Genomic DNA, 22,786 nt, shown 5'->3' with positions numbered 1-22,786 from the left:
TCATTCTTTAATTGAATACGCCATTCCCCTGCTGCAACGGCAGACGCGGAAGTAGATAGGGATATCATGAACTCCTCCAAATATTGGCTTGAAAAGAAAAAGAGTTGTGGAAAACAATAACGGAAGTTATTGCTGTAAATGGTATGCTTCTAGCATGCAAGACGGTGCATCAGAAGAATGAGAAACGAAGATGATTGGTGGAATTGGTTATCGAAGCCCAATTACACTCTGCAGTCATGTTAGGTTGAGCCGTCAGATCAGTGGCAGGGTTCACAAGCCTTACCATTTCTAAAGTCCATACTCTCCTAATCCAGATTTTCACCTTCCCTTCAACGCCTTCAATATTCTCTAACTCAATACCCTCCCACCAGCATCTTCTAGCAGGTTTTCTCCAAAATAAGAGGAGTTTTTGGGCCATGCCAACTGCGTTGTTATTGGGGATGTCACCCCTGATATCAGTACGGAGTTTGGCCAATGCGAGGCTACAGATAACTGCCTTGTTGGGCTCTGGGGCACGGTGGCCCCACCGGTCATCACGATCAAAACCACTATACTTATCTTAGTACTTAAGGTTTTAAAGAGAGCTGGATGCCCAAAGATATGAAGCTTACCCTGCAGTCAGCATCTCGATCAAGTGCTGCTCTGTTGAACCGGCTTCGTCGCTCTTTCTCAATCCTGAGAAGATCCCATCTTGCTTCAGTAGTGCTCTTGCAGCTGCACGTTTGACCTCGATCATTTCCGCGTGGTCGATATCCGGACGTGGAGGAATTGCATAAAAGTCAAGGTCTTCCCGCAGCACGATGATTCCTGCCCGGTCCTGGAGCATGTCCCTAGTCGACCCTTGCATGGAGTCCGGGGATATATCTAGGTCTTGCGATGCCGAAGCTGTTGGTGACGATGGGATGGATTGAGCGACGGAGCGGAAGAAGTCAAGCATGTACTGGAGAGACACTGGATCATACTAACGTGTATATGTGAGAAGGGTATATCAATTGACCAAGGGACCCATGTGTGAAGCAATAGAGTGTTTTTGCCTTACTTACATCAACGGGGTAAATATCACCTTCGTGAAAGGTGCCCATGTGTCCATCTGGAAGCAAACCATTCGGAAACAGCGATAAAAGGACAAACTCCGGCAGTGTCAACAGTTCGTCCCGGGAGAGTGTGAACCTGGTTCCTCTGCGAACCAAGTTAGAGATAAATGGCCAGTAATTCAAGGTTTGCGAAGTCTCACCTGAGGTCGAGAGTGATATGTTCATCGCCGCCGATGTCTATATTCCAGAATAGGTGAGTTATTGACTCGAACAGATGATCACAAGTGCCGATCAAGTGCCATACCTCCTAAAGTGTTTATCGGTGGACCACCCGCCTGTTGCACTTGGGTGATGATACTCGACGCGCCTCCTGCCGTAGCCATAACGTAGGTGAATGAGTTTATGGGGCTAGATCCTTCGGTATACGGGGGAGGAGGCTCTCCCTCTTCCGCCGACCTTCCTGGTGAATAATCCTTGTGATCCCTGGAAAAGGTTTCCTTGGTCTCCGCAGTCACGGATGATGAGTCTGGTTCCAGTTGCTCTTCTTCGGAGGACGGGTGTGTGAACGGCGAGACGAAAGCTGGCCCAGGTTCGGGAACTGTAACCTTGGCACGATTGGAATCAGCTCTAGGATGGAACACAAGAGACAAGAATGGTGGAGGATGTGCTGAGACAACGCTAGATGAGGAAGCCTGTGAAGACGGGGAATGCGGCGGCGGCGCAGTATAGAAGTCGTCGTCTTCTTCCTCCACTGTAGAATCCGGGAGATGATGCGGCCGCGCCGTGGTAGGCGAGCCAGGAGAACCTGATTGCCACGGCAAGTTGTCGAGATTCGTTTCGAGATCACAGGGACAGTGTTTATACTTGTATGCCTGTTGCGAATTGTGAGAAGCTACTTGTGAGGGGCGTCCCGTTGATCGAAGAGGATCCAGACTCCCGTTTCTCACGCCGATCAGGAGTGTGGTGTGTCTCTAGAGCTGTCGGCAAAACATAGGGACGCGGCGGGTATTCGTGAAAGACAGACTTTATGCTCGAGCTATCTTTAGGGGAGAGAAAACGAGAAAATTGATAAACGACGGGCAGCACGGAATAACCGGAAACTACAACTGTGAATGAGGCAAAGACGATGGGAAGAAGTGTGGGAGGGAAGCGCTTAGAGGTGAAGGGGGAACATTGGCAGAAGTTGGCCTACGGAGCACTTGGGGCTACAACGCTACTTCCTCCTCCGCCCCAATCACTTTGTTTACGCAAGGATCATTGGTAAACAGCCTTTTCTAGCGATGGATTTCTTGATTTTTCAGTAGGAATATCTTCATGATCTGTCGTATAATTGGATTCACAGCGGGTCACATGACTACGCCTCCAACAAGATACCCACGCTTAAAATATTAGACAGCCCGATGTAGTTTTAGGAGGTAGCTCGAATTTAAGGGGAACAGCATCAATGGGTATCTTGTATCCAGATATAGGTAAACTACATCACCAACGTGCGCAAGTTATATGCAGGTCTATCTATGAATCTAGACATTGCGTTCAACAAAGCTCTGGATCATTCCCTCAAGCGTCGGTTCATACTCTTTGAGCGTCACTTGGTCCTCATCTAGAATAGTGTTGCCCTGGACAAACACTTTACGTGGGACCTTGTTCTGAAGAACAACCTCGCGAACTTTGCTCCCCCACCACTCATCAACCGACGTGATATCATCATAGAGCTTCTTACCTGCTTCATAATCCGCGGTACTCTTGTAGACGTGCAGCTTTTGCAGATATTTCTCCACGGCTGGACGTCCGTGCGTCAGGATCTTCGATCGGTCCAGATGTATCTCCAAATCAGAGAGATCTTCTTTGGTGTAAAAAAGTTTGACGAAATCGTCACCAGCGTCAAGGAATGTTCGCAGAATACTATAGCGAGCTTGCATATGGGCTTGCCCCCATTTCTGAGTTTTGGGGTCCCAGAACTCCAAGGCGACCAAGCCTGCACGAGCCATCTGCAGGTATGCTGCGAACAAGACATCTCCAGCCTCGTTGGTGAGATCTTCTTGTCCGTTTCCGAATCCAAAAATCTTCAGGATGCTAAAGTCGCAGCTGAGCACCATAGCAACGCACTCTGCACGGCACTCTTCATAAGAAGAGGCGATAGCTCCGAAAACCGAGCTCCAGGTCTGACCAGGCTTGTACCATGTAGATACAGGTTTTCCCGTGACTGGACTCACAGGAGGGTTGGAAATATCAAAGTTATACTCTCCTGGGGCAGTCTCTTGAAGAAGCTTGCCAGTTCCGTGCCCAAGAAGTTCATGGATGCCTACCTGGACTTCAAACGCGGGGTCACGGCATCTGCGATAAACGTCCAAATCCTTCTTGGCAATAAAAGGAACAGGCTCGTTAGGGGCTTTGGCGCTAAGCACATTTCCAAGAGAAACGTTCTTGAAACCTAGATTTTGACGGATATCGTCATAATTTGGGAGATTGATGCCAGCAGGTATGCCGGAAGATTGAAAGCTCAAGACTTCCAACGAAGTGAAATCTGGGCTAAGAAACTTGTCCTTTTCAAAGTCTTCGCCCCATGGAAGCTTGGGAATCATGCTCTCTGCACTATCCACAAGCTTTCCGAATGCTCGGGTACGCTCTAGGTTAACCTGCCCAGGTATCGAATATCAGCCAATGAAGAAGTGACAAAAATCATGATGCTTATAGCATACCAAAGCAACGAAGCCTTCCCATTCTCCTCGCACTCCATGCGGGTCTCTATAAGTCTCTACAAACCCTATATTGGTCTCCAGACTCGGCTTTTGATCCTTCACCCAGATCCGCTGACTTTCTTTGAACGCTTCAATTGAACCGGCACCAAACGACAAGGCATACGCATCTAACATCCGTTTCTGGTTGTCGTTTGCTGCATTGAGCCCCGCTTGCTTAATCGAATGGGCGATTTTTGCCATTTCCTCTATATGATCGCCAAAAACCAGGCGCAGCTTCTTCCCTGTCAGGTTGCCATCCAGGTCCAAAGCGTCGACTTCACCAAGATCTCTGTCCCTTACAGGGGGAGAAGCAACACCCGAGGCAATTAGTAATTCAAAGTCACCGGATGACAACTTCTTAAGTCTTGTATTTTCCAATGGTAACCCTTTTTTTTCCATGAGGTCGCCGATAGCTGTGATTTCATCTTTCGTTATGGATGGCGAATCAGGGTAATAAGTAGTCATATGGCCATTATCCGTATATCCAAGGTGCATAAGCGCCTGCTCTTTTGTCTCATAAATACCGCCTCCAGTGGTATTCGCTTTCTCAAATGTTGCTTTTGTTTCTGAGGTGGATGAGGCTAACGCCTGAAAGGCTTCTACAGGCAGTCGAGGAATAAACTTGGAGTCACCAAAACCTTTGTAGTTGCCGCAATTTCCAAGAAATTGGGCCGAATACTCCAAGAAATAGCGCAAATGCTCGTCGCTTACATTGGTCCTCTTAGCGAGGTCAGTCCAGTTTCCATCACAGGCATGGTAGAGTGCGATTATGAGATCATAGATCGGCTCAGACTCGGGAGAAACCTGGCGCAAAGTAACGCGAGTGCCTTCAAATGCCGCTCTAAGATTAGAACAGTAAGCTCGGTCATCGGCTTTGTATGCACCGATGGAGTAGGTGATCATGCATGCGACTAGCAAGAATTGTGCAACAGGGATCCGGAAGAAACTAACCTGCTTATGTAGTGCGCATATCGCCTCAGCTTTGCATCCTTGAGATTATCAAAGTGATGTTTGATTTCTAGGCGAACTACCGTGGGAGGTGAGTCAGCCAGATAGTGCTGTTTGACCTTCTCATCCATCATAGCTATTTTGTGATGTGTGTGAGGAAGAGATACAGAGCTTGTAGAAAGGTTATTTGTGAAAGAGTAACAAGTACGCGAAGAGTGATGTGAAGGACGGGGACGATTGAGGGGCAGAAGAAAGGATCCGGAGGGGCGGTGGAGAGAATGCTCCGAAGGCAAGCGCTTCAAAGCGCCTCGAACAGCGAGCATTCTTGCACAGTAAAGTGTCTTCTTAGTCTTTCTCTGACTGGAGGTAGCCTCATGGATACACAATTCTTGGCAAAAGTGGAGTTTCTTCGGCAGCTTATCAGAATCCAGACCCACCCTCTCTATCTTTATGGAAACCTGTTGGCTATACGGAGTACAGAAGTATGGAAAACACATCGGCTCAGATTAGGCCTTGGCTCTAAAATTATATATGTATGGATAGCACATGACTATGTACTTATAACAACGAGAAACATAAGTAAAAGAAGAAAAGATAAGGGCACATGCCAGTCATGTTTCTTCATAGAAGAGACATAAGCGTGAGAAGATGAAAAGAAGAAAAAGGTAGTTAAAATAGGAAAAAGAAAAAGAAGACATATAAGTTAACCAACTGAGCTCTATAGTACTGCGGTATCATTCCGCTCACAATAAACTCTCGTACTTGTCAAGCCCCTGCTTTGCATTGCCTTGTGGTTGTGATACACTGTTGTTTGAGGATGCATCGTGGGCAACATTTATCCCCAAGGGGGACTTGTTTGCAGCTGCTAGACTACCAGAGCCTGGGAAGGTTCCCAACGCGATATGAGAAGACGGAGGTGGAGGGATGGAGAACGCAGCAAAACCAGGGGTTGGTTGTACGCTTGGTCCAGACATGGAGGCACCGGAAGCCTTCATATTAGCTAAAGCCCCTAATGATGGACCAGACAAAGAATTCTGGCTATTCGGAGAGCTCGGTGTATTCCAAGTGGCAGGTGACTTTGCTTGTAAGGTGGGAAATGCGGGCGCTGGAGAGGATGGTTGCCTAGCAGTAGGCTCCAACGAGGGAAACGAGTGCAAGTTATAATCAGGTGTAATGGAGCGCATACTAAGGCCAGAAGTACCCGACGTGGCATTGCCTCTGCTAGCCGACTCGACCATATTTGTTGACCACGAAAATGCTGTGGGTGGTTTCTTTTGAGAAGACGCCTCCTCCAAGAGCATACTGCTCCAGGGATCAGTATCCTTGGAGTTTGAAACATCAGGACCCCGTCCAAGGACAAGGCGCTCAAAGTTATCTCTCGTGGAATCCGCATTGGATTGTGTTGAGCTATCAGGTATCTTCGAGGAACTCCCCGCGCCGTTTTGGAACCCGCTTGAGTCTATTCCCGAAGAGAGCTCCTGAAGTTTCTTCCTCTGTTCACGCTCAATCTTCGAGGCTATATTTTTAATCAGGTTCATAAATTCTCCAAATTGATTTAAATTGAGAAGTGGTCCTAGACCGAAACTCCACAGGATTGGGAGAACCTCCAGAGCAAGGAATTCGGTATCAGCAATTGTGCCAATCTGTTGAAACACATGCAAGGCCGCCATCATGACAGCCGGCTCCTTCGTTTTGATCGCTTTAAGTGATGGGACGAGTTTTTCCTGGATCGTATACTTGTCCAAAATAGATGACTTGATTGGCTGTGGTTTGCCTTTCTGGACCAACCCAGACAAGTCATCTTCGACCGGCTCTCCTTCGCTTGGAGAGCCACCGCACAGCGCAGTGAATGCTTCCAGGCATCGTACTTTAATAGCAAGGCTGTTTGTTCGACTAAATGTAGAGGCGATTGGAGGGAAGACCTCATTCTTGACGGTGCTAAAATCAAGTATTGGAAGGATGACAGGCAAGCACTTGATAGCCCCGTCTACCAAGGAATGAGTAGGCGAGTCTAGACCTAGCCGGATTAGTGGCAAAACATCGTCCTTTAGCTCCTTTCCAGAGCAGTTCTGCGCCACGATTTTCATGTGTTCAAGAACAACCATGAGGCCCGCATCTTTCTTAGCATCGCGTTCATGAACGGCAGCTTTTTCTGACGGAAACAGCTCTTTGATTCGAGGAATTACCTTCTCTGGAAATGTACGACGTGCATTGGGTATGCGCTGGAGGATCGCAAAGATATTTTGTAAAATTAGCGGTAAGAGTTCACGATCTTTCAGCTCGTCCAACAATATGCCCAAGACTTTTCTTTCCAACACGGACACTGGAAATTCTGAGATGACCCGCTGCAGCCCACGCATGAATTGTGATTTCTCATACTGATTCTTGGCTGGCAAGGACTCCAAGAAACGGATCGTTGATACTAATATGTTATCGAAATATTGTGATTGCTGGAATTCACGGGCATTCAAACGCTGCGCTGGTCGCCTAGTTATTAGCCGGGGCAATACGTGCGTAACGAGGTCCCTCGGAATAGTGCCTGAGCAAAGAAAATTGTTGCCTTGTGATGGCGTCGTAGATGGAGAGCTGAGCAGTTTCCTGTATGAGCTCAGATTCGAATGAGCCTGGAGCGGAGAGATGTGCGGAGAGTTATATAAAGCTACGATGATGATGCCAAGGGAGAACAGGTCCGCAGAAGTAGTTACATTGGAGTCCAATGCAAAATCGGGTGATGTGTAGTCCAGATTCAACTGGACGGAGGGAGGGAGGCGAGGGTCCTGGTAAAGGACTTCTGACAAAGCTAACGGTGGAAGAGAAGACCGAGAGTCACTGGAGTTGGGCGGGCCGGCAAACCCAAGGCCTGATATCTTCCAGTCGGATTTGGCATTGATAAAAATGGCCTCGGGGTTAAGATTGCCGTGTACAAGACCCGCAGATTCGTGAAGGAACTCGAGACCCTTGGCAACTTGCAAAAGTCCCTTTTGGATTTCTAGCTCGTCAATCTCCAAATCTCTTCGCCTTCGGGTTCCATCAGGTTCTTCTACCATGTAACGGCTAGACCTCGAGCCTAACCTCGAGTTGCTTTCTTGCGCATCTTTCTCTTGCAGGAGCCTAGCAAGAGATGTGGTTATTTGCTCAGTCACAAACATGAGACCACCACCGCGGGTTTCCTCCACGGGCTCTAGAACCTGGAGCACAGAGGGATGTCTGAGCCGTGTCAGGCTACTTGCTTCCCGTTTAAGTCGTTCAACGACATCCTCGTGTAATTTCTTTGCCGAGGAAGAGGAGGAGCGACCGCCTAGACCACTCGGACGTGACTCGAGTGACTTCTTGTCAAAGATGAAAATGGAGGCTGAGGTGCCGGTGGACTTTTTCTTTCCATCATGGACTTTCCAAGGACCAGAGATCACTGCGGGTTGCGGAGAAATTTGATAATTGGCTGATATATTGGAACTAAATGATTTCAGAGCTGATGAAAACATGGTTCTCCCGCTGGTAGCCTAAGGGCATAGAACCAAGCAGTATCCTGGGTTGAGTAGCCAAGAGCGTTTATTTTCTTGATTCGATGTGACGATGGAGTTGTCAGAATGCCTCGGTAAGCTGTGGTTCACGCAAGATGTCCTCCCGTATACTAATCGGATATTGACAATGCACTTTGGGCGACCATTGCACGAGAAGAGAATGATGTTATTAAAGAAAGCAAAAGCAAAGGGGAGAAACGCGTGTTTGGTTCACCTCAGCCCTACACGCTACGCTTAATTATCCATCTCGAAACCTTCAGCCTAAGTATGCATACCTGATCTGCCATCTGAGCGGATGTTATCACGTGATAATACACGGTAGCCAATGAGCGACTATGGAACGGTGCACAGCTCAATGTTGATATCACGTGGCGTACCGCCCTCGAATGGTACCTTGAAAAGGCTATTGCCGGCTATCTGCGACTTTTAACTCCGACCTCGGACATCAGCCCCGGATTGTCGATCAATCACTTTGGCCTATTTATCAACAATCTCGTGGTTAATTTGTTGGCAACCAACAATTAACAAGCTGCATTTTACATTTTCATCACGAGACTTATATGACAACTTTGCCATTCGAGATCGTGTGGGGCGCTTTTGGTAGGCTTCCGTATCAGTTCGGTTATCGCTGGATCTTCCGGAGTTGGACCTAGGGTCCGTGGATAAGAGTCATCTCTTAAAAGGTAGCCCCTTCCGCCCTTTGAGCTCCGCTGCCGGCTTTCCTGTCCGTACTCCTGTCTTCACCATTACCGAACTCTCCTTAATAGCGACACGGTTGATAGACAATCCGCGAATTCATCTCCGTTCGTACCGCGGTTCTCAGTTTGCGGCGCGCAGCCATGAACTCGCTGCGTCAATTCACTCGTCGCAAGGCGCTACAGAGCCTGGCTGTCCCTCCGAGCCAGGGCTTCAGCACAATTAGATTATGGCAGAGACATTTCAACAGTACTCCAGCTGTTGCTTCCCGGCTAGCTGGCATTGATCCTTCAAAGCTTACGGTCACCAAAACGAGCTCCCCTAAAGAATTGACACCTGCAAAGGATCTCGTTTTTGGCAAGACCTTCACTGGTATGTGCAATCCACAGATTTGACCACATTATCCTATAGTAACGCGAATTATTGTTAGATCATATGCTTGCTATTGAATGGTCAGCATCCAATGGCTGGGATGCCCCTCGTATTGTTCCCTACCAAAACCTCAGCTTGGATCCCTCGGCTTGTGTGTTTCACTATGCATTTGAATGCTTTGAAGGCATGAAAGCCTACAAAGACAACAATGGCCAAATTCGGCTGTTCCGTCCAGACAAGAACATGGAGCGCTTGAACAAGTCTTCGTCGCGAATTGCTCTCCCTACCGTTGACGGTGAGGCTCTGACCCAGTTGGTTGGGGAGCTCGTGAAACTGGACAGCAGATTCATCCCTAGGTAAGGTCTTCGCCGACCTACCGCATACTTCAGCTAATAGCAATAGTGCCCGGGGATATTCACTATACCTCCGGCCCACAATGATCGGCACGCAAAGTACCCTTGGAGTTGGACCACCAGGATCTGCCCTTTTGTTCGTCATCGCAAGTCCCGTTGGGCCTTATTACCCCACTGGCTTCAAAGCCATCTCGCTAGAGGCCACTGACTATGCTGTTCGAGCCTGGCCCGGTGGTGTTGGGGATAAAAAGCTGGGTGCTAACTACGCTCCGTGCATTGTTCCTCAGTTGAGCGCAGCCTCCCGAGGCTTCCAACAAAACTTGTGGCTTTTCGGCGAGGAAGAATACGTAACCGAGGTCGGCACTATGAACCTCTTTATTGCGCTGAAGAACAAGGAAACAGGGCAGAAGGAACTAGTCACTGCTCCTTTAGATGGAACCATTCTTGAGGGCGTGACCCGTGACTCTGTTTTAGGACTTGCCCGGGAGAGATTAGCACCAAACGGCTGGACTGTGTCTGAACGCAAGATTAGAATGTCTGAGGTTGCTGAGGCAGCAGACGAGGGTAGGTTGATTGAGGTGTTCGGATCTGGCACCGCAGCCATCGTAAGCCCTGTACGAAACATCAGCTACAAAGGCAAGATGGTCGATTGTGGCTTGAAGGAAGATGAGGAAGCTGGCGAGATTGCTTCCCAGATGAAAAATTGGATCGAGGGGATCCAGTATGGTGATGAAGATCACAAGTGGAGGTAAGTCTGTTATCGGATGCATTCTTCATGTGCTCATACTGATTTTACCAGCTACGTCCTGTAAATGCAGCTTTGGTGGTAGAAAACGGGCTACGAGTTGTCTAGAATGTTTTACATGATTCTTTATGGGTATCGATAAAAGGGACGATTCGCAGTCTTCGGTTATATCACTGCTATAGTTTGGTTTGACCATTTTTCGACTAGCATAAGCGCTATCTCGCATTATAACATATTCTAAAACGAATATGCAGAGAGTCTAGCTACCTCGGCTTTGCAATTCTTCCTCTCTTTTATCCAGCTGGAGTGAGTACCACCACTCATGAGGTGAAAGCTACCTTGCGAGTCTGGTTGTAGTACCTGGTGAGGGAGGATCCTGGGTAGGTCGACACTTGCTGAATCTACCTCCACGAAACCAAGCCTCTAGCAACCCGTGAATGTCCTCTGCAAATGTCCTATCATACCTTTTTAGAAAAGGAAATGATCAACTGTGCCCGCCTTGCGCTTAGACCGCAACACTCAGCCGCCATATCATCGCGAATGACGACTTAGCCTGTATGAGGCTAGATCGTTGATCAGTGTCCTGCCATTCTACAAGGTACTTTTCCGGTCGGCCTTTTCGGTCCAGTTCAAGGGGCGCTTGAAGAGCTATGCCACGGACCTTGTCAACCACAGGCGTGCCTCGAAACGGGCGTAATACGACGATCCCAAATGTTTATAGAAATATAGTAACAGATAGCATGCCAATGTTAAAACGACAATCCAGTGAGATAGTAAAGCACTGTACAGCAGTACACTTGACTATTGACAGAGTGATACACACCCAATGTCAATGACTCACAATAGTACAGGACGGTCTCTGCCAGCGTGGAAAATTCGAACCTCTTTTATTTTCTATTTGTGATACTCGAACCTAGCCTAGGAGGCAACTGACTCATAAAGTGCTTGGTCCGGAGTATGGATTAGCGTGGGGAGGAGCACTCTGGGTAGTGCCTGAGGCACAGTGTCCCTAACGGCCCCCAAACAGGAACGAGGCGTAGCTGTAAGCCCAAAGCGGGTGTGCATAAGGGACCCCCCAAGCTATCTCGTCATGCCTGAGGTAGGAGAATCTCCAGGCAGCCACGAGGAGATCCACAACGCATGCTACACGACGTCCAGAATGTCGGCAGGATCCGTTCCCGCCCAATTAGTTCCATTACTCCGTCCACAATCATCCGAGACGGGACAACAACGGCGAATAAGTTGATCACCACGCATCTAAACACTCCATACCAGGCCGATCACCATGGCATTCTCATGCCGCCACGAAGGCTGTGCTGTACAGCGGGACCCGGATGTGATGGTGAGGGGGAACACGGAATATTGAGTCATTCTGGTGGAGAGGGAATCTGATGGGAAAGCGGATTGATAAGGAGGGAAGCCGATGCGAGCCGCAAGGCCATTCCACTGCATTCATTCACCATTTTCTGAATCTGTTGACGACAGGCGCGGAGATATGCGCCGCCGAATGTCGGGTTTTAGTTTAGATCGCCGACACCAGACAATAACATTTCCTTCATTCTTAAGAAACTTGCCGGTTAGGCTAATGCAGGTGTTAACTTCTAAGAATTTACAAAAAGGTGTCATGCTATTGGCGGCAATGGGCGTTACTCGTAAACCAGAAGATTTCTCATGTCTAAACCCGAGTATGTTCGTTCTGTGAACATTTCAGGTATGCATGTTCTTGGAGAAGTAATGTATATTCCATTTGATAGCTCTGGCTGATCATAGGATCCCAGTATATTAAAAATCAGGTATAACGATATTGAAATAATAGCTCACCGTGGCCTTCAGAAACTGACTGGTATGGACGCATTTATCCTAAACGAACTCCTTGAGTGATGCCTGGTACTTATCCCGAACACGCGACCAAAATCATATCGGATTCGTCTACTTGGTTGGAATGGTATGTACATATATTCTATGATCAATATTGACTATTGACCGGGCTTCTGACGCACTCGGGCCATTCCCAGTGCTCGATAACTAGTTAAAAATAGTAAACCCCGCTCGCCTTTTTTCTTTTTCCTTTTTTCTTAACTCCGTACAAGGAAAGCCATCCTTTACTGATTCCTCCACCCCGCCTTCAGCAAATGAAGTCAATCTTTACGTTGATTGTATCTCGGTGTATGACTTGGCCCCGACACTTATAAGTTGTAATTGATACAGCAATCTTTCCGACAGCCACGTCTCTTTTAACGAATCCATACCTGCATAGACTTGGGGCGGGACTAGTGCTCTCTATACAGCGGAAGTTTCCATAATCTAGCCGTTCATGCTACTTAACTCCACCCCTCAGATGTCAAGCCTGTCACCACGTGCGGTCACCCACACCTGGCTAAGCAATTGATGTTCGTAATCTTCTCGGGCGGCACAGATGATCCTTAGGCTTAGTTTACCATTGTAAGAGGAGCAGTAGTAATAATGACCCTACGTTAAAGTGATAAAGTATATAACCAGTGATAGAATCCCAGAGCTAGAGGGGCTATTGAAAAAAGCGACTGAATGTAAAGCAATCATACAAAACAGGTATTTAATGCCCGAGACATGCCGATTAGGTAACACCTGAAAATATCATTCTAATCACTGCCAGTTAGTGCACCTATACATATGTATGTTGCGAACTTGCAGCCAAAGCACGATATGTACCAACGAGTCCCATCGCTACCCGGATGTTTCAAGATCATTGCTGGAAGGTTCAACTATTCGTCAACGAGAATGTTTGTTTCTTAGAACCCTGATCCCTGGAAAGATGTCATACCGACCATTAAACTCCGCGATGGCCTATCTGCCGGTAGAAGGGAGGTTAGTCGAAAGTAACTAAATAGTATTGATCGGCAATGTGATGTTCTCCCAATGCACAATAAATTAACATACAGCTCTTTTCTTTCTATTTTTTACTATGTCCACGGGTCTAACCAGGGCCGGGAGTAAGGGAAGGCAAGAGATGAGGTTACATGCGATGGCGAGGGGTCATGAGGTAGCGGGTGAGTATGAATGGATGCTTATATGCAGGCCCAGACCCCACCACCACCAAATTAAGACCAGAGATATCACTGTGCATGACAACCCAATTGGGGCCAACCATGTGATTGGCGCTTCACCTCGAGGCATACATCCTGAAACAGATACTGATTACTACCTGGCTTCCTTCCCTCGCCAATGAGACACCGTTTCATCAGCCCTACACAAGGGGGGCCTTGAATGTGACTCGAGCGCCCATCGTATCACTCCGGAAGGGATAGATTTCTTGGAGAGGTAGGGGGAGGGAAAAGGGAAAAGAAAGAGAGAGAAAAAAAAAAGAAAATAGTTGAGCCTCATAGTTGCCAATCCTCGAAATACCTCAGACTGGGGTAAAACCAAAAATAGACATTATCATATTGACGCATCCCCCCACACCCATGGAAGAACTCTCTACCTTTCAACTAATTCCTTTCCAATCATCTTACTCCTAGGGAGAGAAAAGGCGGCTTGGAATTCAATCACAGTAACGTATTAATGTGCAGAAACCTAATTTAGCAAGAGCCTTACGTGTGTCATCAACTCGTTTCATGTTATAGGATAACTCGTCTAGCAGTACTTTACCGCCCCCAAATATGATGGAATGCTGGGTATCTGCCTTACAGTTGAGCCTCGCACGGGTTGTATGCGGTGTAGACTAATAGTGGACATTGGACGATGTAGATCATTTCTAGCAACAGAAGCAGCGAATGAAAGAAAAGGGAAAAAAGAATATGGAAAGAAGAAGAACACACATACAACACGAGAGAGAGAGAATGATTGGTACATAATAACACTACTCACCGTATTCATGACATAGGCAAAATAAGGCTGTTCCACGTTCTTACATATTGTCAGATGATCAATATCTTACCCATGTCTCTAACACAGCCTTATGCAGTTCACCATGTTCATCAAGTGTCACTGTTGTTCAGAATAAGAGAAACGATATACAATTAGAGTACCCACGCTGCCATCCACTGGGGAGGGTGAGATCTTTATCCTTAGTGTGTTGCCAAGATCAAAGGGGTCTGCAAAACGTGGCAGAAATCGAGGCCGTGCACTCTTCCACTTCAACATTCTTCAGAATTTGCCCGCTTCTGGTTTCGCACTGTCGAGGAGCATGCAGGAGGTCAGTCGGAAGTTGCCTAAATCCCCTTTCTGGAAACTGGTGCACCCTGGTGTGATTGGTCAGAAGGTATTTTACCTTAAAAAACATCAAGATTCAAAAGAGTTACCCAACTTCGGAGGGAGATGTAGCCTGTCATGTAAATGATTGGATCGTACTAAAGTACTATACGGAGTACATACTAACTCTTATTGACAACAAATTTGTCATTTGTTAGAACTGGTGTGCGGTAAAAATACAGTGTTAGTTCTTTTCGTTTCCTTCCTCTTTTCCTCCTCTCTTCTCTACTCTGTTCTTCTTTCCCGTTAACACGCCCTAGTAAAGGAGCATATACGGAGCAACACCTGCAGTCTAACTAAATTAGTGGGATGGGGGCCGGCGGCTAATTTCTTTAACCCGGAAGGAGTTTAAAACGGTGGTATTCTGACTGAATGCAACCAGTAGTCGCATTTGCCCGTAATTAAAGTGGGTAGATATCAATATCGAGAATATGGTATCCAACTCAAAAGTACAGAGTAAACACCAGTACTATGGAGTTAAAGCGTATTGACGTATCTCCGTGTCAGGATGCGGGTAAGGTTAAGAAATCTATTCCAGATACATTTGTAGTATTGGAGAAATATATCTCTGCACTTAACCCCATCGGACAGTTGAACACTGAAATGATGACGACGAACTACTAGAAGGATAGATAGACGCAGGAAATCCGAGGTCCGCCACAATAGCAGCGTACAGAGTATGCAAATCATCGGATGACCGGCGTCAAATAAAGACGCTTAAAATTATCTTTTAGTTAGTACAACCTGCACCTCTCTGTCTAAGAATAGGTAACCATGGAGATAATGAGGATCGAAAACGAGGTTAGTGATTCATTGTGTAACCATACTCTTTCGTCAATACATGCCTTACTGGTATGTTACAATGTCAAATCTAGCCCCTTCCTGGGACACAGCATCTTTAGGTTCCATTTCCTTTTGGAGACAGAGCCACACACTCTTTAGGGAGCCACTTTCGCTACCCTAATCCAGGGAACATTCTTGCTATTTGTAAAATACCTAGTAATATAATACCTATATACTGTACATACATACATACATACAAGGGCAGCAGCATCCATGTTGGACCCCAAAGTGCCCTGGGTAACATGCATGGAAGGAAAGTAAATCACCCAGAAGGGCCCCCATTAGCAATGCATGACTGTGCAACTTCCACTTTCCTTACTGATCTTTGTTGGCTCGCTCGTAAAAGAAGATTTGGTTAGGATGGATATATGACCTTGAAAAAATTGTTCATTGTTACACTTGTTTCGAGGCTTTTTACTTTACTTTACTTTTTCTTTTTGGCTCGTTTCCGAACCTGCTGCAAGGTGAGGAATTGAGCGTGTCATTGAGCAGCAGCAGCAGCAGCAGCATCACAGTGAAAAGAACAATAAAGGAAAAAGGTGTGAAGATCTACATTCTACATGATGTTGCTATTTATTACAGTTGGAGTCATTACTGCTGTCACCCCCCCCAATACTCTTTGATCGTATTTCGAACCCTAATGCCAAGTGCGCTAGTCTACATATGGAAGGTAACCGTAACATTAATATTCCGGAAATTTTGATCGTACTGTATTGAACAGTAAGGTTATAGAAATAGTGTATTGAGTTTGTATCAGTAATCTACGGTAGCTGGAAGCTTCTACACTGCAAACGCGTCAAACATGACAAAGCATGTGCCTTGCATCTCCCGCAAACTGTTAACATTCCTTTTGTTTGTACTGAGCCACGGTTCGATCCTTTTTGACCTTACCAGGTTAACCAAGACGGGTAGGGCTACAATACTGTACCTGTCTTAGTTCATTGTCCATGAACCTGATCATTTTACTGGTTTTGTTAGCTGCACCTCTTCCCTCACGGACACTCTTGCTGGGACACCCATATGGTGTAGGCTAACATATGATGATCCCAACACTAGGCTTCTCAGTGGCATCTACTGCCTTGAGGGGATGACGTTTAGTCCTTACTACGATGACGATGCCTCTCAGCTTCAGCCACCTGATCCGTGGATACAAACTCCATCGTATGCCCCCACCCCTGGTGACTTCGGTAGAGATCGTACGCCATCCGTATTTTGCCCATCACCTGAACATGTACTTGATGAACCTTATACTCCCTTGCATCAATCCCAGCCCAATCATCTGGGTTTCTTCCAGGAGCCCGAAGAAAGGACTACGAGGCAACATAGAGGAAAGCCTTGTATTCATTATACTATTGAGTGGAAGGTAACTCTGAACAACCGAACTGTGTCAAAGGACACTGAACAGGACTTGGCTGTAGCACCCAGTTCACACTGGGCGAAGATAACACAGGATGCTGAAAATGTTATGCGTCGAAAAATACGTCACAACCAACGTGTGAGATCAGATGATACTACAGTCAGAGTATCTGTAAACGAACGTGGACAATCTGATCTGAACAAACGTTTTGACGGCACTAATATTGATTGGAAACCTATAGAGAAACAGCTCTTAATGTGGGGAAATCTGTTTCATATTGGCAAGAAGCTCAAACTTTTTATATCCATAAACTATATAGAGGACAGTGGCCCTCCTCTTTCACGGAATACAGATAAGAGAGGAAAGTCATCAGTAACTAGGAGAATGCTTACAGAACGAGACGCCCAGATCGATGCTGAACAGGCTTCTGGACAACGTCCATATTGGCGGGAAGTGTATCAAACGATGCGTTGTCCTGGGCCACCCTGCCGCCATGAAGGGCAGTATTGCTGGCTGGACCCTGTTGGAAAGAAGCATTACAAACTTAGAACGCACCATCTGAGGAGACTTGTCAAATACGTTGAGGGTGGAGGCATCTTGGATACGCATGATGATATTCCTGACGATGTCCGTGAACAACTCTATGCAGAGGAGGCACTGCGGCTTGAAAAACAAAAGAACCCGAAGCATTCCGCAAGTGGATCAATTTGTCCACCAATCAATATCAATGTCCTCCCCGCGCAGTCATCGCAAAGCCTAACAGACAGATCTGTTACGGCTGAGCAGTCAAGCTCAAGTCCCAACTGTATTGACTCTGTTGATATTCCTGGGTTCTTAGATGATGCAGTGGAGGAATATGCCAATTGGCACTTGTCGCGTGTTGGCCGTGAGATTTATAGAGACCATATTAAAAAAGCACGTGATGTGGCGTTGGAAAATGGATTAGACCTTCAACAGGTTTCGAAGGAAGACCCAGACTTCTTCGTCAAGCAAGGGGTGATAATTGGTGTCGCACGCCGGTTCGTTAGCGACATTAGAGATTGGGCCAACCAATACAGACATGACTGAGACCAAAGCGCGTTGAATCGATCGTATTGTTCCATAGCTTAACCCGTCACTAGCCCAATTAACTACTGGAATATATATATATATTGTTACAGTCATCCAAGATTTATTATATAAACCGATAACGATACAGTCTTAAGTGGGACTAGCGGGTACATGAGCAACTAACTTTTTAACAGTTCTCGACTTGACAAGAACCCGACGATCTCCCAACCACGTGACCTGAGGCGCGTTGTAGAAACATCCTTGGTTGGCTTCCTCTGCATACCTCACACAATGGATTGGGCTTATCGATGATGCCTTCACATCCTTTGCATCGACACCAGTCATCTTTAGAAAAAGTCCTGAACTTCTCAAAACCTTTCTCATTACCACCCCACCAAAGTCAATCGGCAGCCAACCTTCTTCAGGTCTTAATTCAGTGTTATGGCCCCGAAAGGAGTGCACGAAAAGGTTACAAGCCAGCGGCACTTATTAAGGCCACATATGAGCATGTGGTAGCTAAGGATACATTTTTAACGTTCTTTTTCTCGTCGATATACGAAAATCTATGTTCACAGCCTGCTGATTTGATTGATTCTGATATTACGATTGTCTTGACGTTCTTCGATAACTTTACGTCTTGGAGTCCAGACGAGAAGAACAAAGCAAAGAGCGCGATCGAAGAATTCGCTGATTACATCATTGAGAATTTCCTCCTTCCGCGTATGTTGGCTATTGACCATTCTACTGTGAGAAGCACTATTTAACTTGGATGATCACAGTCCGAGCTTCATCTGTCAAGACTCCGCAACCGACGCCTGCATCATTATCCGCAATACAAACATCTACGCCCTCCGGCACACCATACCGTGTATCTATCTTGCGAAAAAGTTGCCTTGTGCGTGATCGCTATCGTTGCGTAATTTCTCGAAAATTTGATAAGAGCGAGGCTAGAAAACGTTTCGAGCAGTATGGGGAAGATTGCAAGGACGATGAAGGAATAGAATTGAAAAACGAATCAAGTGACCGCTTTCAGTTCCTGGAAGTGGCCCATATTCTACCACATTGTCTTACAACAGTTTCCTCTGGAGATGCAGACCTAGTATGTCTGATCTAAAACATGCTTCATCGCTCCGCTAACATAGTTCCATAGAGCGACTCGAAAAAGAATGTGCTTCGGATTTTAGATATGTTTGACCCTGGTGTCATCCATCTAATTGATGGTCCGAAGATTGACAGCCCCATTAACGCCCTTACTTTAACGCTCGACTATCATCGTATGTTCGGTGAATTTCAGATTTATTTCGAACCCACAGGCGTGCCATATCAGTACAAAATTGATTCAACAGAGCGAAGTCCATTTTTACGTGATCCACTCTTCCCAGTCACGCGGACTTTAACCCTTAGTCCCACTCGTGTAATTGATACGCCCTCACGGCGGCTCCTTGATGTTCATCGTGCTATCGCACTTATAATGAAACTTAGCGGTGCAGGTGAATACATAGAGAATATTCTTCGAGACATAGAGGAGGTTGATGTGAAAGCAGACGGTTCAACGAACTTGGGCCATATAATGAGTTTACGACTTGGTGGATGGCTTAACACATTATGTGTTTTTTGATTCCATTCGTTTACACTAGGTTGCAAAAATGGCGCAAATGTTTATACTCTTCCTATGTTTGAGAAGCCCTAATCGGGATTAGGCTAAGCTTTTTTACGACTATTCCTCCGGACATCTGTTACCAGCTTCTGTATTAAAACGTAACTATGCACTGGGGTGACTCAGCGCGGCTTCCGTCGCTTGTATCCTCTCATACAAGGACATTTCTTACCACGTGTGTATTTCGTCCCAAATCCACCAAAGTTCCTCCTGCCACTGATTATTCTTCAGTTGGCACCACTTAGCACACTTCGCTATACTCTACCACAATTTTTTGAATATATGACTGATGGCTATAGTTTCTGCCTTCGTAGATCTATGCCGTGTTGCTACTCGAGTTCCCTTCGCTAATTATCTTTGATTTTTCCATTTCGCCAATACCCTTTCCATTTCCTGCAATGATAGCCTTTCGCGCCAGCGCTCTTCTATTTTCGTTATCTCAACTTTGATTTCAATCTCAGCAGAAGAGATAGAATCGAGCATTCTTTCAAGATATTGAACCTCCGCCAGTTTAAGATCAATATTCCATTCCTTCGTCCGTTGTTTCCCAATCGAGTCAGTTATCTCACGCTCTCGTCGTTGTCTCCGCTGGTTGAATTCCACCGTGTTTCCTATCATTAAGGACGAGATGTAAGACCACCATGTCTCCTCTGTAGCTCTTTCCTTCAGGAGGCGTTCTTTTTCTCCTTTGACACTGTCTTTCTCAGCGCGGAGTCTAATAAGGTCTTTCTTTGTGTTGTACAGTAATGTTTTCGATCCCTCGCGTTTAAGAGCAAACTGCCGAAGTCGTTCTTCAAGCTCTGCTATCTTTTGACTCTTGATTTTCCCGGGAAGTATCGCTGAGCGATATAGCTTGTCGTATTCTTGGCGTTTATGAATATCAGACAGCTCCCCGTAAGCTTCGCTAAGCTGTTTCTAGCTGTATCAATAACAAGGCGCGCGAGCCCTAAGAGGCCAGAAGGGTAGGTAGTAGATAGCGATAAATCTTACTAGTTGAAAATCAGCTGTTGCATTAGGTTCGTTCTTCCGTCTATCTGGGTGTCTGGCTAAAGCCAGACGTTTGTATGCTAACTTGACAGTAGCCGGCTGTGCGTCGTGGGATATTCCGAGAATTTCATAATAGTCGTGCCCGACACTTGTGGGTGACATGTGAAAGCTAATTTGACGTGAATCCAGGTAAATAATGATCGAATGCTAACGAACAGGAGCAGTCTGATCCACAAAATAATGGAGCTTGATGGCTGAAGGTTCACTGACTGTGGGGCGGGGGGGAGGTGACGTTTAGGGAAGCGTCATATCTTCGGGCCGTTATTATTCCGTCAAAAGCCAAGGCTGGAAGTGCTCACCCACTCACTCTTTGCCCCACTCTCGCTGAGCTCATCACAGAGCCGTACGGCATAATTTTATACGCCCATACCAGTATAACGAGTATATTACGCGTATCATAGCTGATCCGAAACCTAACCTAAAAAGGCTTAGCACTAGAGCCCAGAAAAAAAGGAAAAGTATGGGTATTTGCGCCGTTTTTACAACCAGCTGTATGCAATTTTTTACTTTCCCGTTGCGCATATCTCTATCCATACTAGGCATCCCGTACAGCTGATTGCAAAACTGGTGCAATTGTTCATACTCTTCAGGTCTCTAAGATACACCTAAAGCCACAGTAGAGGCCACTGTATTGAATGGTAGTTAATTGTGTTTTGAATGACTCGGCGTATTTTACGTGGCCTGTAACTTGTATACAAGCGCATCCTTCTGCCGTGGAGAACATACCCCAGGAGCCCACCAAAGATCCTTTCCGGAAGATCTCGTTGATCATCCTCCACAGCACAAATGGCTCCTGATCTAGCTCCATCGAAACTAGAGTCCATACAAGATATGATTTACTAAGGTAAGCACGCCTAGCGACGCTTGGCTATATCCCTGCCAATTTATCCCTGCTGATTTAAATCATAGCCATGAAGGTTACACGATTTCACATGACGGCTCTTTAGCAAGCCAATTACCCTATGCCACATGGACATTATGGCGGGGTAGTGTCGGCCGTTTGTCAACATGGGGCTGCACAATGGGACCGTTCAGGCGCGTGTGCCCAACATAGCTCGTCAATAGGCCAAATTGGTGTGAGGCATCCAACAGGCACCGTGGTTGCTGTATCTTATGCCATCACATTTATTGTACAGCGAGGGAGGCGACGCTATATATATTCGAATTATTCCTGGTTCTTCTGTCCCTTTTGTTACACTAGTTTCAGGATCCTGAAGTCCTGATATTCTTAAAGCGCCGTATTTCGACCTTTCTCACCCTGCTGCATTTTGAAATCAGACCCCTGCTCCTCTCGGCTACTTATCAGTACGCGCAACTACGATGTTTTTCTACCGGGTAACTGACAAAGACTCCGTTGCTGCATTTGAACCGGGACAAGGTTTTATCGCAGGGAATACTTCTTCCCGAGTAACACTGGATCCCCTTATACAAGACGATGCTATAGAGCTCGTGGAATATATCCAGCGACATCTGAACTGGAAGAACAGATACCCGACACCGTTCATTTCCGCATATCTTGATTTCGACACGGCCAAAACCGAAGCACTGCGCCGGGTGAACGATGGCAAGAAGAGTGTCGTTCTCTGGAAAATCTGCTTGGATGAGGATGACGATCTTGAATGGGCAACAATATACGACCTAAAAAGAGAACTGGGGTTTTGGATTCAAGATAACGCATTCCACAATGCCAAGTACGAAGCCCTGTTTGTGCGTAAAATCCCACGAGACTACGTTGTCGGAGGCGAAAGGTACACGAATCGGCAAGGAAGTAAGTAACTGCTATCTACCCATAAAATTTCAACCATCGTGGCTAATTTGTTTAAACAGAGTGGACCGGCGGAAAGTGGTTCCATATCAACCATCCCTTTCACTGAAAGATGTGACAGTCTATGTACCGTGGTTATGGATTTATTATTCACCATCTTTGCCCTGAAGTGATTCAGACGGGTTTAGGACGGGATTAGAGTTCAAATCGAAAGCGATTATTGTGATGGCCGTAGAAAAGAAGCAAAAGAAAGAGAGGAAAATGGAAGTTGGTGATAAGCCATCCTCTACCCTAGGATTTATTTTTGTAGCATAGCTATGTCGGCCATTGCAAATGAGACTGTTCCTAATGTGGGCTGGGTCAACTGGTGTGGCTCTATCGATAAAGCCATCGAAGATTGCTGAATTATTTTAGGATGCTGCCGAGAAGCCTA

At 46.4% G+C, this 22,786-nt stretch overlaps 6 protein-coding genes across 6 annotated transcripts; 3 read left to right on the top strand and 3 right to left on the bottom strand.

Annotated features, from left to right (window-relative positions):
- Positions 1–169: 169 nt before the first annotated feature.
- AO090023000981 (putative general stress response protein Whi2) lies at positions 170–1,417 on the bottom strand (the record flags this gene model as incomplete). The annotated part of the gene is made up of 4 exons (XM_023235855.1): positions 170–548; positions 612–961; positions 1,044–1,234; positions 1,339–1,417. The coding sequence occupies 4 exons, from the start codon at positions 1,415–1,417 to the stop codon at positions 170–172; spliced, it is 999 nt and encodes a 332-aa protein (XP_023090835.1).
- A 1,137-nt stretch (positions 1,418–2,554) lies between these two features.
- On the bottom strand, positions 2,555–4,851 carry AO090023000980 (dipeptidyl-peptidase III; the record flags this gene model as incomplete). Its single annotated transcript, XM_001821417.3, has 3 exons — positions 2,555–3,670; positions 3,734–4,613; positions 4,724–4,851. 3 exons carry the CDS (start codon positions 4,849–4,851, stop codon positions 2,555–2,557), a joined length of 2,124 nt encoding a protein of 707 aa, XP_001821469.1.
- Positions 4,852–5,463: 612 nt separating this feature from the next.
- Positions 5,464–8,202, bottom strand: AO090023000979 (putative protein kinase Scy1; the record flags this gene model as incomplete). Its single annotated transcript, XM_001821416.3, has 1 exon — positions 5,464–8,202. One exon carries the CDS (start codon positions 8,200–8,202, stop codon positions 5,464–5,466), a length of 2,739 nt encoding a protein of 912 aa, XP_001821468.1.
- Positions 8,203–9,080: 878 nt separating this feature from the next.
- Positions 9,081–10,474, top strand: AO090023000977 (branched-chain amino acid aminotransferase, cytosolic; the record flags this gene model as incomplete). Its single annotated transcript, XM_001821415.3, has 4 exons — positions 9,081–9,309; positions 9,368–9,665; positions 9,712–10,410; positions 10,462–10,474. The coding sequence occupies 4 exons, from the start codon at positions 9,081–9,083 to the stop codon at positions 10,472–10,474; spliced, it is 1,239 nt and encodes a 412-aa protein (XP_001821467.1).
- Positions 10,475–16,586: 6,112 nt separating this feature from the next.
- On the top strand, positions 16,587–20,989 carry AO090023000975 (HNH endonuclease signature motif containing protein; the record flags this gene model as incomplete). The annotated part of the gene is made up of 5 exons (XM_023235854.1): positions 16,587–16,638; positions 18,401–18,604; positions 18,664–18,983; positions 19,050–19,167; positions 20,928–20,989. The coding sequence occupies 5 exons, from the start codon at positions 16,587–16,589 to the stop codon at positions 20,987–20,989; spliced, it is 756 nt and encodes a 251-aa protein (XP_023090834.1).
- Positions 20,990–21,908: 919 nt separating this feature from the next.
- Positions 21,909–22,668, top strand: AO090023000974 (uncharacterized protein; the record flags this gene model as incomplete). Its single annotated transcript, XM_023235853.1, has 2 exons — positions 21,909–22,356; positions 22,532–22,668. The coding sequence occupies 2 exons, from the start codon at positions 21,909–21,911 to the stop codon at positions 22,666–22,668; spliced, it is 585 nt and encodes a 194-aa protein (XP_023090833.1).
- Between the last annotated feature and the right edge of the window lie 118 nt (positions 22,669–22,786).

Source organism: Aspergillus oryzae, chromosome 3, assembly GCF_000184455.2.
Source record: "Aspergillus oryzae RIB40 DNA, chromosome 3".
In the NCBI taxonomy this organism is placed as follows: Eukaryota; Fungi; Ascomycota; class Eurotiomycetes; order Eurotiales; family Aspergillaceae; genus Aspergillus; species Aspergillus oryzae.
Note: the sequence above shows the minus strand (reverse complement) of the source record. Positions and strands in the feature narration are given on the sequence as shown.